We start from the raw sequence: 12,758 nt of genomic DNA, 5'->3' as shown, positions 1-12,758 counted from the left end.
TTTTTTTTTTTTTTTCATATTATTAATTTTTTTCAAAATGATAATATTTTTATATAAGTATTAAATATATCATATTATTATACATCAAAATATTATTTTAAAAAAGATTATCTTTAATTTTTCTTCTTTTTGAATCTATTAGTTGCTTATGATAGAAATTAAAATAGAAACGAATATTTTTGATAGAAACTATGGAAACCATTAAAAAAAAAAAATATTGATCCGCAAAAATCATGGCAAGAAAATCTGCTAAACGGGTTTGATATTTTTGTACGTTAATATATACGATCGTGAATTCTGTATATTTTTTTTTTTTTAGTAAGATATTTTTATTAAAATTTACCAATTCAATAATCATATTTCATCATTCATTGAATTTATTATTTATAAATTTAAAAATTTATAAATTTATAAATTTATTTAATTACTATTTCAATTTAAAATTTTTGATATTAATTTAATTGATATGTATTTGGTATATATTGTTCATTTATATATTACTTAGATCCACATTTTATTCAATTAATTACATAATACAAGATGCAATCATCATATGAATGAAATCGTATTATCTTCGATTATTGAACGCGAACGAATGCAACTTGAGAAATAGATATTATTAGCGCAATGAAATAATTTAATTTACATAAAGTCATATTAATAGTTTAATACACATTCATTTTATAAACAAATATAAATGTATCAATAAATTAAATAACATTTATTATCAAATGTTATAAAATATTTATGTTATAATAATACATCAATAATACATCAAAAAATATATCTATAAAAATGACACTATATATTTATAAAAATAAAAATTGTATAAATCGATATTACATATATTTTTTATATAAAAAATATTACAAATTTCATTAATAATATTATTCACATAATTTAACATTTTTATTTCTATATACAATTATTCGCATTTAAATATTTTATTTGATTGCTCATTTTAATCATTTTTAATGTCTATTGGATTAAGAATTTTTAATACATATTGTAATATTTTAATTAAATCTTCTTCATTTTTGTTATGATCTACATTTAATAACGTAAATTTACCTAAAGCTTCTTGTATACTTTGAGAAAAACCAGCACTTCGTATAATTAATTTTCCTTTCTGATTGTTAGATATTAAAGACCATAACATAGAACCTGCTATTTTAATTTCATCTAAAGAACCATTTTTAAATATATCATGTAGAACATTAATGAAATCCACTGAAACATTTTTATTATGTTAAAAGTAATTTAAATAATAATATATAATGCGATACTAAGATAAATTATATATTAATTTACCTGAACTAAGTAATCGCGGTCGATTAGTCATGTTAAATGCAAGATTACGTAATATGGAAATTGCAAGAATTCTATTAGATGATGAAGAGTATTTTGACAATTGCAATAAAACATCCAACCCATCAACAGCCTGAAAAAAGAATGAATTATTCATAATTATATGAAATAATGAATAACAATTAATTTACATATTAAGGAAATTAAAATATTTTTATGATATTGAGATATGAAAATTTAAATTATAAATTATAAATTTAATTTTACCTTTGGGACACATAACTGACCCTCTTCGTAATAAGTAAAATCAATTAAAAATTCTAAACAATATAACTCAACAAGTGGCCATGGTTTTGCCCGTTTCGTCGTAATTGGATGTATTTTCGTAAAAAACTGTAGGAGATTACTCTAAGAGATTTAAATTAATAAATAAATGTTATTTTTTTTTTTAAAATAATATATATAAAATATCAAATTACCTTTGAAATTGATACTCTACATTCATGAACATGTATTGCATTTCGTAAAACATGAAAGCCAAAGTGTAACTTATGATTATCAAAGGATTGACCTGCTTTATCTATTTCTTTACAAACTAATTGTACAATAACATGTATAAGAGCAAGAGTATTTGGAGTTTTTCTAAGACCTGTTCCTGGTAAAATAGTTGTTAATGTCAAAGATTGCGCTGCTAAAAAATTAAAGTCATTTAATGATTATTCATTTAATATTTAATATAAATATTTAAATTTTACTTTAAATATTAACCTGTAGAACATTTTGTAGTGTAGGTTGCTAGTAATTTTAAAGCAGTAGTCGTAACTGTTTTATTTAATGCAATCCAAGCCCATAATTTATGTAACACATCTGCTAGTCCAAATTTCATCAAAACTTCTTTAACTTCTATACTACCATACATAAAATTCATTAGTAATATTAAAATAGCATTCACGTCGTATAGTAATGGATGAATCTGTATAAAAAGATAAGCAAAATTTTTTATTATAATTGTAAAAATGATACTGGAAATTCTATGTCAATATATGAATAATATTTGCATGTTTTTCTTAAAATTATAATATTAGAGAGCTCTTTGCTGATTCTTGGGTATTATATATATATAAATTTGATATAAATATATATATGTGTATAAATTACCTTTTTTTCACGATCTGTTTGATTTTTGAAAAGTTCAAAAGGTTGTATATTTAATCTGACATATAATTCTTTTAATATCATTAAAACTGTTTCAGATAAATTTTCTCTTAATGCAACTTTTTTGGCTATATTTGATACACACAATAAATTAGTGAGCGCGCTTGTGATCAAATCTTTATCATCATTTAATTTTTTATTTTTTTTAGATTTATTATAATTATGAGCTATAAATAATTGTAATAAAATATTACAAAACTCTTCACTCATAATAATTTCCTTTTTTTCAACTTCACAATCTGATATTTTTTCGGAAATTAAAGGGATATCTTTATTTCCATTTGATTTTGATGAATATATATTGACGTTTTGTAAAGAAAGTTTATTAACATCAGATATAATTTCTCTTAAATCATTTCTGTTGCCAGTTAATGATTTAATTGAAGGAGTATCTATTACCAATTGTAATGAAATATTACTTTTTCCTAAAGAATCTTTTTGAATTTCCTGAGAAAGTAGAAATGCGAGACAACTTATAGCACTGATACGAAGTTCTGGACTAGAATCTTTCATTGCAATACAAATAGATGAAAGTACAATTTCTGGACCACACAATTCTAAAGCAGTTTGAATTGATTCAAAATGTTGATTTTCCGTTAACGAAAGTATGGCTATAAAATTGAAAATCTCAGTCCAGAGCTTATTTCGTAAGGATATCAACTGGGATATATTATTACCTGCACATTATTACGTCATAATAATTTAATTTATATTGAATTTTTTTTTAAGAAAGTTTATGAATTTAGATTTTTTACTTACAATATAAATCATAGTTTAAAAAACAAAACAACTTGTAAAGTGAATCAAGAGAAAAATTAGCTACAAGAGTATATTCATTACTATATGTAATACAGTTCGTTAAAACTGTACAAATATTAATATACATTTCTAATACATCACAGGAATGTGTTAAATTCTTTTTATTTTCCACATCTTTAGGAATTTCATTGATGCATCTGAAAGATTATAAATATAAATCCTAAAAAAGTATTAATTTTAAAATAACAAATATTATACATGCTCTAGATTATACATATTTAATTACCCAATTAAATATTTGTCAATAGAATGCTCATAAATTTGATGAACAACTTCTTGTTTTCCTATAAATATTAAATTATTTAATAGTCTACATACAGCTGTTATCAATGATGGTGTTGCTACTAATTGTAAATAATTATCTATATCAGTAGTTGATCCTCTGGCAGAAACTATAAAATATAAATATAAAATTGATATTTATATTTGTAATTTTTCATTTGTTTATAAAATAGTTATAATAATTAGAAAATATACGTACAAGGTTGTAATTCATCTTGACAATTATATAAATGTGAAATTGTACGCGATACCATTGATGTACAACTTGATTGCATGCTATGAATAGATGGGACTTTCCCAGTTTCTTGTTCTTGATTATTCATATGGTCACAGTCCAAAGAAGTAAGCATATAAATACTAGAACATAGCACACTTATTTCGTAATAAGTGTTATTTTGTTCTATATATATTAAAATAGAGCTTGCTTTCAGAGAATCCATCTAAATAAAGCATTATATAATAATAATAAAATAAAAATTTATTATATTTAACTTAAAAATAATCTTATATTATTTATAATGGATTTATAATAATATTATAATAAATTTATAATAGACAAAATTTAATATTTACTTACATATTGAAAAATTATAGAATTGCAATTTTTCACTAAACTACTGAATGCACAACAAGCTTGTTCTCTAACAATGCATGATTCTTCTCTACTAGCAATATATTGAAGTAATGTCTGACATAATTCGCTTGGTGCTAATGCTACAGAATTTAATAGTTGAGAAGCAGTATGTAAATTATTCATAAGTCCAGCTAATAATTGTAAAGCAGATGCTCGAATTAAAGGATCTCGATTTTGCCATAATATGGGCAACCAATTTAACGTACGATCTTCTTCATACCAAAATTGCGCAAAAATCTGAAAATATTTATATATATTAGATTTTTTATGATTCTATTTATAATGATTATACTTACATTTTTATTAAAGTTTATTTGCATTTGATATAACAAATGATTAAGACATATAATAGAATTTCTAGTTATGGATAAACCCATAAAACTAACTGTTCCAGCTCCATGAAAGGATATAATTAGTTCGATCAATGAGTTTCCTAATGATATTAATAAATTTTTATAATCTATCCAATTGCACTTTCCAATTAAATATGTTAAACAAGTTAATAACCAATCAAGATAAGCTGTAATGAAATCATAATTTATTTTATACAGGTTTAAATATTATGCAATATCATATAGAAAAGAAATTCACCTAAATTATAATAATGCTGTTGATCTCCTAAACATAAAGTAGAAATAATTAATTCAATAAAATGTAACCAAATGTTCTGATCTTCCATAGTAGATTTCTCAGTTTCTTCTACAGCTGAACATATACGAGCTAATTTCAATATAGATTGATGTATATTTTGATTATCTAATTCTGAGTTTTTTAATAATTCGCCCAATGATTTAGTTATATTTTTCATTATTTTGTAAGTCCATGTATACTTTCCTAATATGAAAACATAAAATTATTTTTATTATATTTTAAATAATATGTAAATTTTATTGATTATTTAAATTTTACCATTTTTTGTAATATTGATATAAACTTGTAGAAAATTTAAAACTTCAACAAATAAATCACAGTCTTCTTTACTTGCAGGTTGTGAATATAAAAATCGTTCAAATGTTCGTTCCCAAGGTAATAAGCTTATGTCTTTTATTTCTTCATATTGTTGCATTTTATAAAATTTTATGTACCTAAAAAAATAATTAGCAACTTAAAAATAATTATTTTCATTGATATAAAATTATAAACAATTATTATAAAAATGTTGTAAACAATAATCACATTGTAAGATAATCAAGTGCACATGAAACTGAGTCATGAGTAGTTGAATTTTGTATATTATACAATTGTTGTTGACAGCAGTAATAAGAAGAACTAAGACGTAAAACTAAAAATTCGTTTTCTTGAATTTTCAATTTTTCTGATACATCAGAATCATAAAGATTGTTTAAATTTTTCCAAAGTACATTTATACCATTATGCCATTCCCATATCCAATATTGTTTTATAAATGTTAATGATAATGGATTATTGTCATGAAGAACTGGATAACAAAAAAAAAAAAATAAATTTAATAAATTTTCTAATAACAAATTATACAATAATATTTTTAATATTAACATAAAGATATATAATTATTAAATTTAAAATTTGAAATTTATAATTTACCAGACATATCTGATCGTCTATGTCTACTTATTTTCGAATGTGATTTACAAATGAATGGTAATTTCATCTTAGATATGATAATATAAGGTAAAGCAACATTTAATTGATTATAATTTTCTGCATATTTTTCACTCAATCTTATGATGTAATCATTATAAAGTAATATACATAATAATTGTGAACCATCAATTTTAACACATTCATTATTTGGAAATAGGAAAAGACCTAAATATAAATATAAAATATAAATATAAAAATATTTTTTGATCATAAGCAATTTTAATGTTTTCATTTACTTAAATGAAAATTATTTTATATATTTCAATATTTTTGTTATACTTACTTCTAATTATATTCGAGAAAACGTTAATACGAGTAGATAAATCTTGACGTATAGAAGATTCAGAAAATGCTAATAATTTTAGTATAGTAATTATAGGAATGACAGAATCTGGATAATTATTATATTCTTTTTCAACCTAAAAATTAATATCTTTTATAAAGAATTAAAAATATTATTTATATAAAATGCAAAAATAAAATTATAAAATAAATTTTACCAAAGCACTATTAAATATTTTTAAGATTAGCGATAATCCATTTTCAGTAATAAACAATTTGTGTAAAGAAGAATCTGTAAGCATGACACTAATTTGTACTAATGCTGATTTTCTTATTTTTGGATCAACATCTGAATCATTTAACATTTCAAGTACTGATAATAAATTACTTCTCTGTAAAATTAAATATATATTACATTATATTATATATAAAATTTTTAAATTTAAATATTTATATATATAAAAATATATAACCTGATAATTGCCTTCAGATTTTTTAAAAGACATTTGATTATCAAATATGCAAAGCGAATTAAATGGTAAATCGTGTAAAGATGATAATCGTGGTAATTTTTGAACTGAATTTTTTTCTTTTTCAAGAAGCCAAATCAATCTACAAACAGCTTCTTCTCTAATAGCTTCTTCTGATGAAAATAGGAATCTTAAATTACCTTTTAAAACCTTTTAAATGAACATATATTTGATTATAATATTTTAAAACTTATATATATAAAAAATATATTCTTTCAACAATATACATAATACCTCAATAAATGGTAATTGTATGTTAGTAGAAACATCAGGATCAAAGATTTTTGTTACACATTGACCTAAAGTTGTAGAAGAATGAGCATAACACTGTAAAATAGGCAACACTGGTACTATTACTTCTAATGATTTTAACCATCCATTTTCTCCCATTTGTAATCTTCCCTTTAGAATATAAATTAATATTTCTTCAGACATTTCTCTGATCTAATAAAAATATAAATAATTTTTTATAAGTTAAGTATATTATTAAAGATAAACATATTTATAAAATTTTATTTTACCCTTTTATCATCATGTGTTATACCATAAGATATAATTTCAGTTAACACAGATGATTCGAATAAAAACATTAAATTTTCCCAGGATAACATTTCACTTCTATATTCTATTCCTAGAATTTTTTTAGTTAAAGTATGACATTCGAGATACGTGACATATTGTATATCTGCATCTGCATTTGCTAATAAATTTAATATTAATTTTGTAGCTAACTTATGATCTTCATCATTTAGAGAATACCTTGAATATTAAATAAATTATATTTTAATAATTAAATTATATTGATATAATAAATAATAATCTTAAATTAATATAATTTATAAAAAATATATACTTATTTATATTTTGTAAAAATTCAATAGTTTTTTTAACAATGCTGAAATTTTTGTGATAAGATAAACTTAATTTTGAAGAGTATAACATTTTTAAGACTTCTGAATGAGATGAATTAGATTTGTTTTTTAATAAATCTATGATTGCTTGCATTGATTTCATTATTATTCTTAATTCATCAAATATTTTAATATACATTATTTCATCAGAATCTTGAAATTGCTATATAAAGAATAATGAATGATATTTTTTAATTTAATTTTTATATATTATTACAATTATTGGAACTATATTATATATATAAATCTAAAAATTACTTACACGGCCATATTCTTGTAATATAGAGTGTAGTTTTGGATATAAAAAATAAATAGCAGCATCTATTATAGCTATGCATATTGATGTTTTAAGAGATTTAGGAAAAATAATATCTGCTATTTCCAAAGGAACAATATGACTTAAAAGTTTCATTGTAATAGTAATAAGATGCAAATATGTTATCCTGAAATCATCCATTGTGCTATAATTTCCAAAATATTCTATAACATCTCCTAAGATGCCAAATAATACTTTCATATCTTCAATTACTTTTAAGGCAATATCATCATTACAAAGCCAAACATTTGGCATGATGCTAATAATAAGTAATTCTACTAATTCATACATCAAGTCTATTATGTACTTGATGTCTCTTAATAAAAATTTGGAATCAATAGAAATACTTAATTGAGATATAACATGTTTTAAAGTTTCAATGCAAAAAATTGGAATAAGCATTTGTTGCAATTGCAAAATAGAATCATCAATATTATCAGATACACTTTGACTTCTTTCACTTGTATCCTAGATAAAATATAGAAAATTAAAAATTATAAATATATATGAAATTTTAAATAAATACTTACACTAGATTGATATGCTTGATAATTAACTTCTGGGAATCCCCCATCGGGACTATCTCTTATTTCAGAAGAAGAATAAACATTATTGTTTAATTTTTCTGTTAATAACTAAAAAATATATATATTGTCAATATATCATGTTATCTTTAAATAATATAATTACTTAATTTAATTAATTTATTTACTTTTTGTTTTTTATTTGCAATGCATGGTTCACAGTAATAATAAATTCTTAGTCTTAAAGAACGTGTTAATTTATGAAGCGTTTTTAACACCATTGGTACAATATTTTTAAAATTAGTATTTTTTGCATTTGTACTAGATTTTAACAGATTATGTAATATCTGAAATTTTATTCCACATTATTGAATATTAATAAATATTAATCAAATAAAAAATTGAAATATTTATATACATAAACAATAGTTGGTCTTTGAAGAAAAACTTCTGCTGGAAAATCCTGCATCATTACATTTGTTATAAATTGACAAGTATGTAATATAAGATTTGTATCTAAATTATTATTTAGAGCATCTTCAACTGCTGCTAAAACACCTCTATCTGAAGCAACTAAAGGTTGCCATGGCATGATTAACCATTTAATACCACCTTCTGTAGCTTTGGATATTGGAGTTCCATCTCCACATTCTAATGTTAAATCAAATGGTACTGTACTATAAAATAAATATAATATATTTTTATTTGTATATATTTGTTCAATTACAATTGAATTATTATATTATGGAAAAAGTATATTTAAAATATTTACTTATTTAGAACAGGAGTAATACTTTGAGACAAATGATCTTCTTTCATTTGTATTTTGTTAATTTCATAATCTTTTATGCGTGTTCTATGTCGGTCATAATCGATAAATCCCATTTTTGGAGAGCTAGGATCCTTGAAAAAATTTGATATATTTCTTTAAAATGTTTTTTCTGAATTTACAAATATTATTAATAAAGTTTTATACAAACCTTTATAGTTTCTGATTTTAATGATATTGTTTGCAATTTATCTGAATTAAGAACTGCTTCTTCAATTTCATTTAATTTTTCATACCATTCTGAATCTAATTTTCTTCTTAATTCATGTAGCTCATTTTGAAATCTTACTTTACCAAATGCATTTAAATGATTTTTATCACTTATCTTAAAAACATATAACAAACATATATTTTAAGAATAAAATTTTAATTTTGATATAATAATTCAGACTTTATTGCTATTGATTATATTGATTCTTATAATTTAAAAAGAATTAAGAAAAATTATATTTTTAGAAAAAATTAAATATATATTTATCATAAATAAGTACCTTTAGTAAACGAAGTAATAAATCTAAAACTTTTTGAGTTTGCGAAAAAGTTTCAAATGAAAACCAATTAAATAATTTTGTTATTAATTCTTTTCTTACAGCATCACAATCACAACCAAAACCAAGATCGTATTTTGAAATAATATTATCTAATGCTCTCAATCGTATTTCTTCAATATTATGACCTGAAAAATTAAAAGAATTTTTTTTTTTAAATTATATCTTTATTTTTTAGATTATAGATAAAATATTTGAAAAATTTATATTTACTTAATTTTTTAACGTGTATTGCTGTTATTCCACTCATGTTTGACGTTAGATTAACATATATTAAAATTCATGTTTTAGGTTAATTTTTCTCACTGTTTTGAATATTCCACCGCCAAATATTATGAGCATTATGGGTAAATTTAGTCTTTGGTTATATTTTTATATTATAAATGAATGAATTTAACTATAATTTTATAATATAAATTATTGAATAATTTATAAATAATTTGTTTTTCATATCCTATATTATTTTGCTTAGAATAAAATTATATTTATATGCAACACATATTAATGAAAATGTAACTTTAATTTATTCGCGTATTCGCGCCATCTATCGATGAAACTGTGAAAATAAGCTGGTGTATTGTAAAGCATATGCTCATCTATGTATTTCATTATTTAAATTTCCCGCGCACGCGCAAATCAACGACATATTCGTTCAATCGAATTTGATGCAGTATCAACACGATATAACATTACTTCACTAGAGAAGAAGCAAGTCTATATTTCGCGATTTTCTTTGAGGGCGTTTTCATCTAGAATTTCTCATTGAGATATTGATTTTGAAACTACTTTTTTAGGAATTTACTGAATTTTCATATAGAAAAGAAAATAAATTTATTTAATTAGAGATATCCATTTTTTCTTCAATTTCTTATTTTTTTTGATATTTAAAAAAAATTTATAATTTACATATTCTCATTCTTTTAGATAAATGAAGAACAATATAAATATATTTAACGTGAATAATTACAATAAATGCATATAATGTATGTTTCAAATTTGCATTTTCCATTTTTGTTTTCGATTAAATTTTATTGAATTTATTATCTCTTAATTTTTCAAATTTAAGAGCTAAATAATTTGAGGTAAGGTATTTATAAGGTAATAATAAAAAATATATTCTTAATATCGTCAATTTGAGATCAAACACAATTTTTTTATTCTTTTTTATTTTTCAATTATTAAACATTTTTCATTTGACGAAACTTATGTTTACTATATAACAAGTATTTAAAAAAAAAAAAAAGAAATAATTCTTTAATGTGAAATTTTTAAAAATTAAATTTTTAAAATGTATGAATAAAAATTATATAAAATATTTTTTATAACGACATTCATTCAACAATTTTTCTATCTCTAGTTTATAATAAATAATTATTGATTATTACATTTGTTTTCATAATTACAAGCAATAAACGGCCAAAAATAAGAATTATCTTAAATAGTAAATAATAACTGAAATAGTAAAATCGTATCAGAACGTACTTAACAAGAATAATGGAAACTGGATCGTCCCAGATCAACGACATTAAGAAGACAACGATGTTTCGAAAGGACTGTTTAATCACCTCACGAAATTTCAAGGATAATAATTCGAAGCACATGCCTTCCGCTAATGGGGTCGGTGTGTAGGTATTACAATCGCATTAATCTCACAACACTGATTTAGATAATTATGTACACGTTATTTAACTGCATATAAACGTACAAAAGGGATTTAAAACTAATCATCGAATTGTTGGTAATCGTCTTGGGAGCGTTTCATTCTCACATTTTTTTTTTCACTTTTTAAACTTTCCTTTTTTACGCTCATGTTCATGCAGTTCTCTTATAAGTTGTTTGATTTAGCGCGGAACTTACATAAAGTAGTTTTTCACGCCAAAAAAACAAAATACGTATACATTCCTGATAAAAAGTCTATGGAAGTGTCTGATACATAAAAACGCGATAAAAAGCAAGATCATGGATCATTTCTTTTCCTTTTAAGTTAATTATTTATTATTATTCTTTGATTAATTATTCGAGATAAATATTAAAATACGAGTTTGATATTTAAAATAAAATTTTGGTCGTTATAAAGATGTATTTTTTTTTCTTTTACATCATATATAGATACATATATTTTTATCATGATCTCATTCCATTTTTCTGTTTTATTTAATTGCATCGTGAATTTCACATATATTTTTTGCAATTTAACTTATATTCTATATACTACAAATTTACAAAAAAAAAAAAAAAAAAAAAAAAAAAAAAAAAAGAAACGAATTTTCATTTTATTTTGTCGCAAAATTTTTGTAAAATTTTGATAAATAACATTTCAAGTATATAGAATATAAGTCAGATTTGTTATTTTTAGAATACTCGAATTTTATAAATATTTATTTTTAATCATAAATCATTTACAGCACAAATCTTTAACGGTATTAACATAAAAATTATGAACATAAAAATTATGAAATTGTTGATTTAGTTAATCGTTATTTACATCGTTAATATATAATAAACAACGACCGATTCCTTTGGTTCTTACGCTTGCGATACAATGATTAGAAAAATTTTACGCATACATTACTACGATTAAGGACACCTGTAGCCGTGATATCGGCCATCCACTGGTTCCTTCGCTATTCGATAAATGAATAAATGAATAAAATATCAAGACGTTTAAGCGATCGATAAAATGAATACAAACGTTATTGCTTTCAAGATTGTTCTTCATTTACACATCAAGCAAAGAAACGTGCAATTATGCAACATTAATATAACATTATTGACATTTCCACATTTAAACGCAATTACATGAAAATTATATTTAATCGTCTATCTTTCGAGCTTTATCTTGTGTTTTCCTTCGTAAAATGTTTCGACATCAAATAATATACGAATTAAGAAATATACAAAAATATTTAAAATTATAATTCTAACGAATAGCTCTTT

General features: G+C 22.2%; 1 protein-coding gene and 1 long non-coding RNA gene across 3 annotated transcripts; one reads left to right on the top strand and one right to left on the bottom strand.

Moving 5' to 3' along the window:
• Positions 1-700: 700 nt before the first annotated feature.
• Positions 701-10,276, bottom strand: LOC102674568 (rotatin). Of its 2 annotated transcripts, none has more exons than XM_006614158.2 (29): positions 10,035-10,276; positions 9,765-9,949; positions 9,425-9,598; positions 9,217-9,347; positions 8,863-9,121; positions 8,633-8,791; positions 8,451-8,555; positions 7,867-8,388; positions 7,547-7,767; positions 7,215-7,452; positions 6,928-7,137; positions 6,637-6,843; positions 6,382-6,555; positions 6,165-6,300; positions 5,822-6,046; positions 5,435-5,696; positions 5,168-5,343; positions 4,850-5,092; positions 4,555-4,778; positions 4,202-4,495; positions 3,824-4,064; positions 3,569-3,734; positions 3,283-3,479; positions 2,467-3,200; positions 2,077-2,281; positions 1,788-1,996; positions 1,576-1,716; positions 1,312-1,441; positions 701-1,230 (listed from the first exon to the last, which is right to left on the bottom strand). In XM_006614158.2, the coding sequence occupies exons 1-29, from the start codon at positions 10,069-10,071 to the stop codon at positions 962-964; spliced, it is 6,474 nt and encodes a 2,157-aa protein (XP_006614221.1). In that variant the 5' UTR covers positions 10,072-10,276; the 3' UTR covers positions 701-961. The 2 variants fall into 2 exon arrangements, with proteins under 2 accessions (XP_006614221.1, XP_006614220.1); XM_006614157.2 differs by having other exon boundaries at positions 1,788-1,999; positions 10,035-10,071.
• Positions 10,277-11,139: 863 nt separating this feature from the next.
• Positions 11,140-12,745, top strand: LOC116185405. The gene is made up of 2 exons (XR_004150245.1): positions 11,140-11,446; positions 12,227-12,745. It is a non-coding gene; the product is annotated as an uncharacterized LOC116185405 (long non-coding RNA).
• Positions 12,746-12,758: the final 13 nt, after the last annotated feature.

Source organism: Apis dorsata, unplaced genomic scaffold (assembly GCF_000469605.1).
Source record: "Apis dorsata unplaced genomic scaffold, Apis dorsata 1.3 scaffold_170, whole genome shotgun sequence".
NCBI lineage: Eukaryota > Metazoa > Arthropoda > Insecta > Hymenoptera > Apidae > Apis > Apis dorsata.
The sequence above is the reverse complement of the archived record's forward strand: the minus strand, read 5'-3'. Positions and strand labels throughout refer to the sequence as shown.

Excerpts from the sequence above, each read along its gene's own strand:
- LOC102674568 (XM_006614157.2), bottom strand. The coding sequence starts at position 10,071 with ATGAGTGGAATAACAGCAATACACGTTAAAAAATTAA. Across the intron at positions 9,348-9,424 it reads TAAAATCAGAAACTATAAAG|GATCCTAGCTCTCCAAAAAT; the intron begins GTTTGTATAAAA and ends AATTTTTTCAAG. Across the intron at positions 6,844-6,927 it reads TACAATTACCATTTATTGAG|GTTTTAAAAGGTAATTTAAG; the intron begins GTATTATGTATA and ends TTCATTTAAAAG.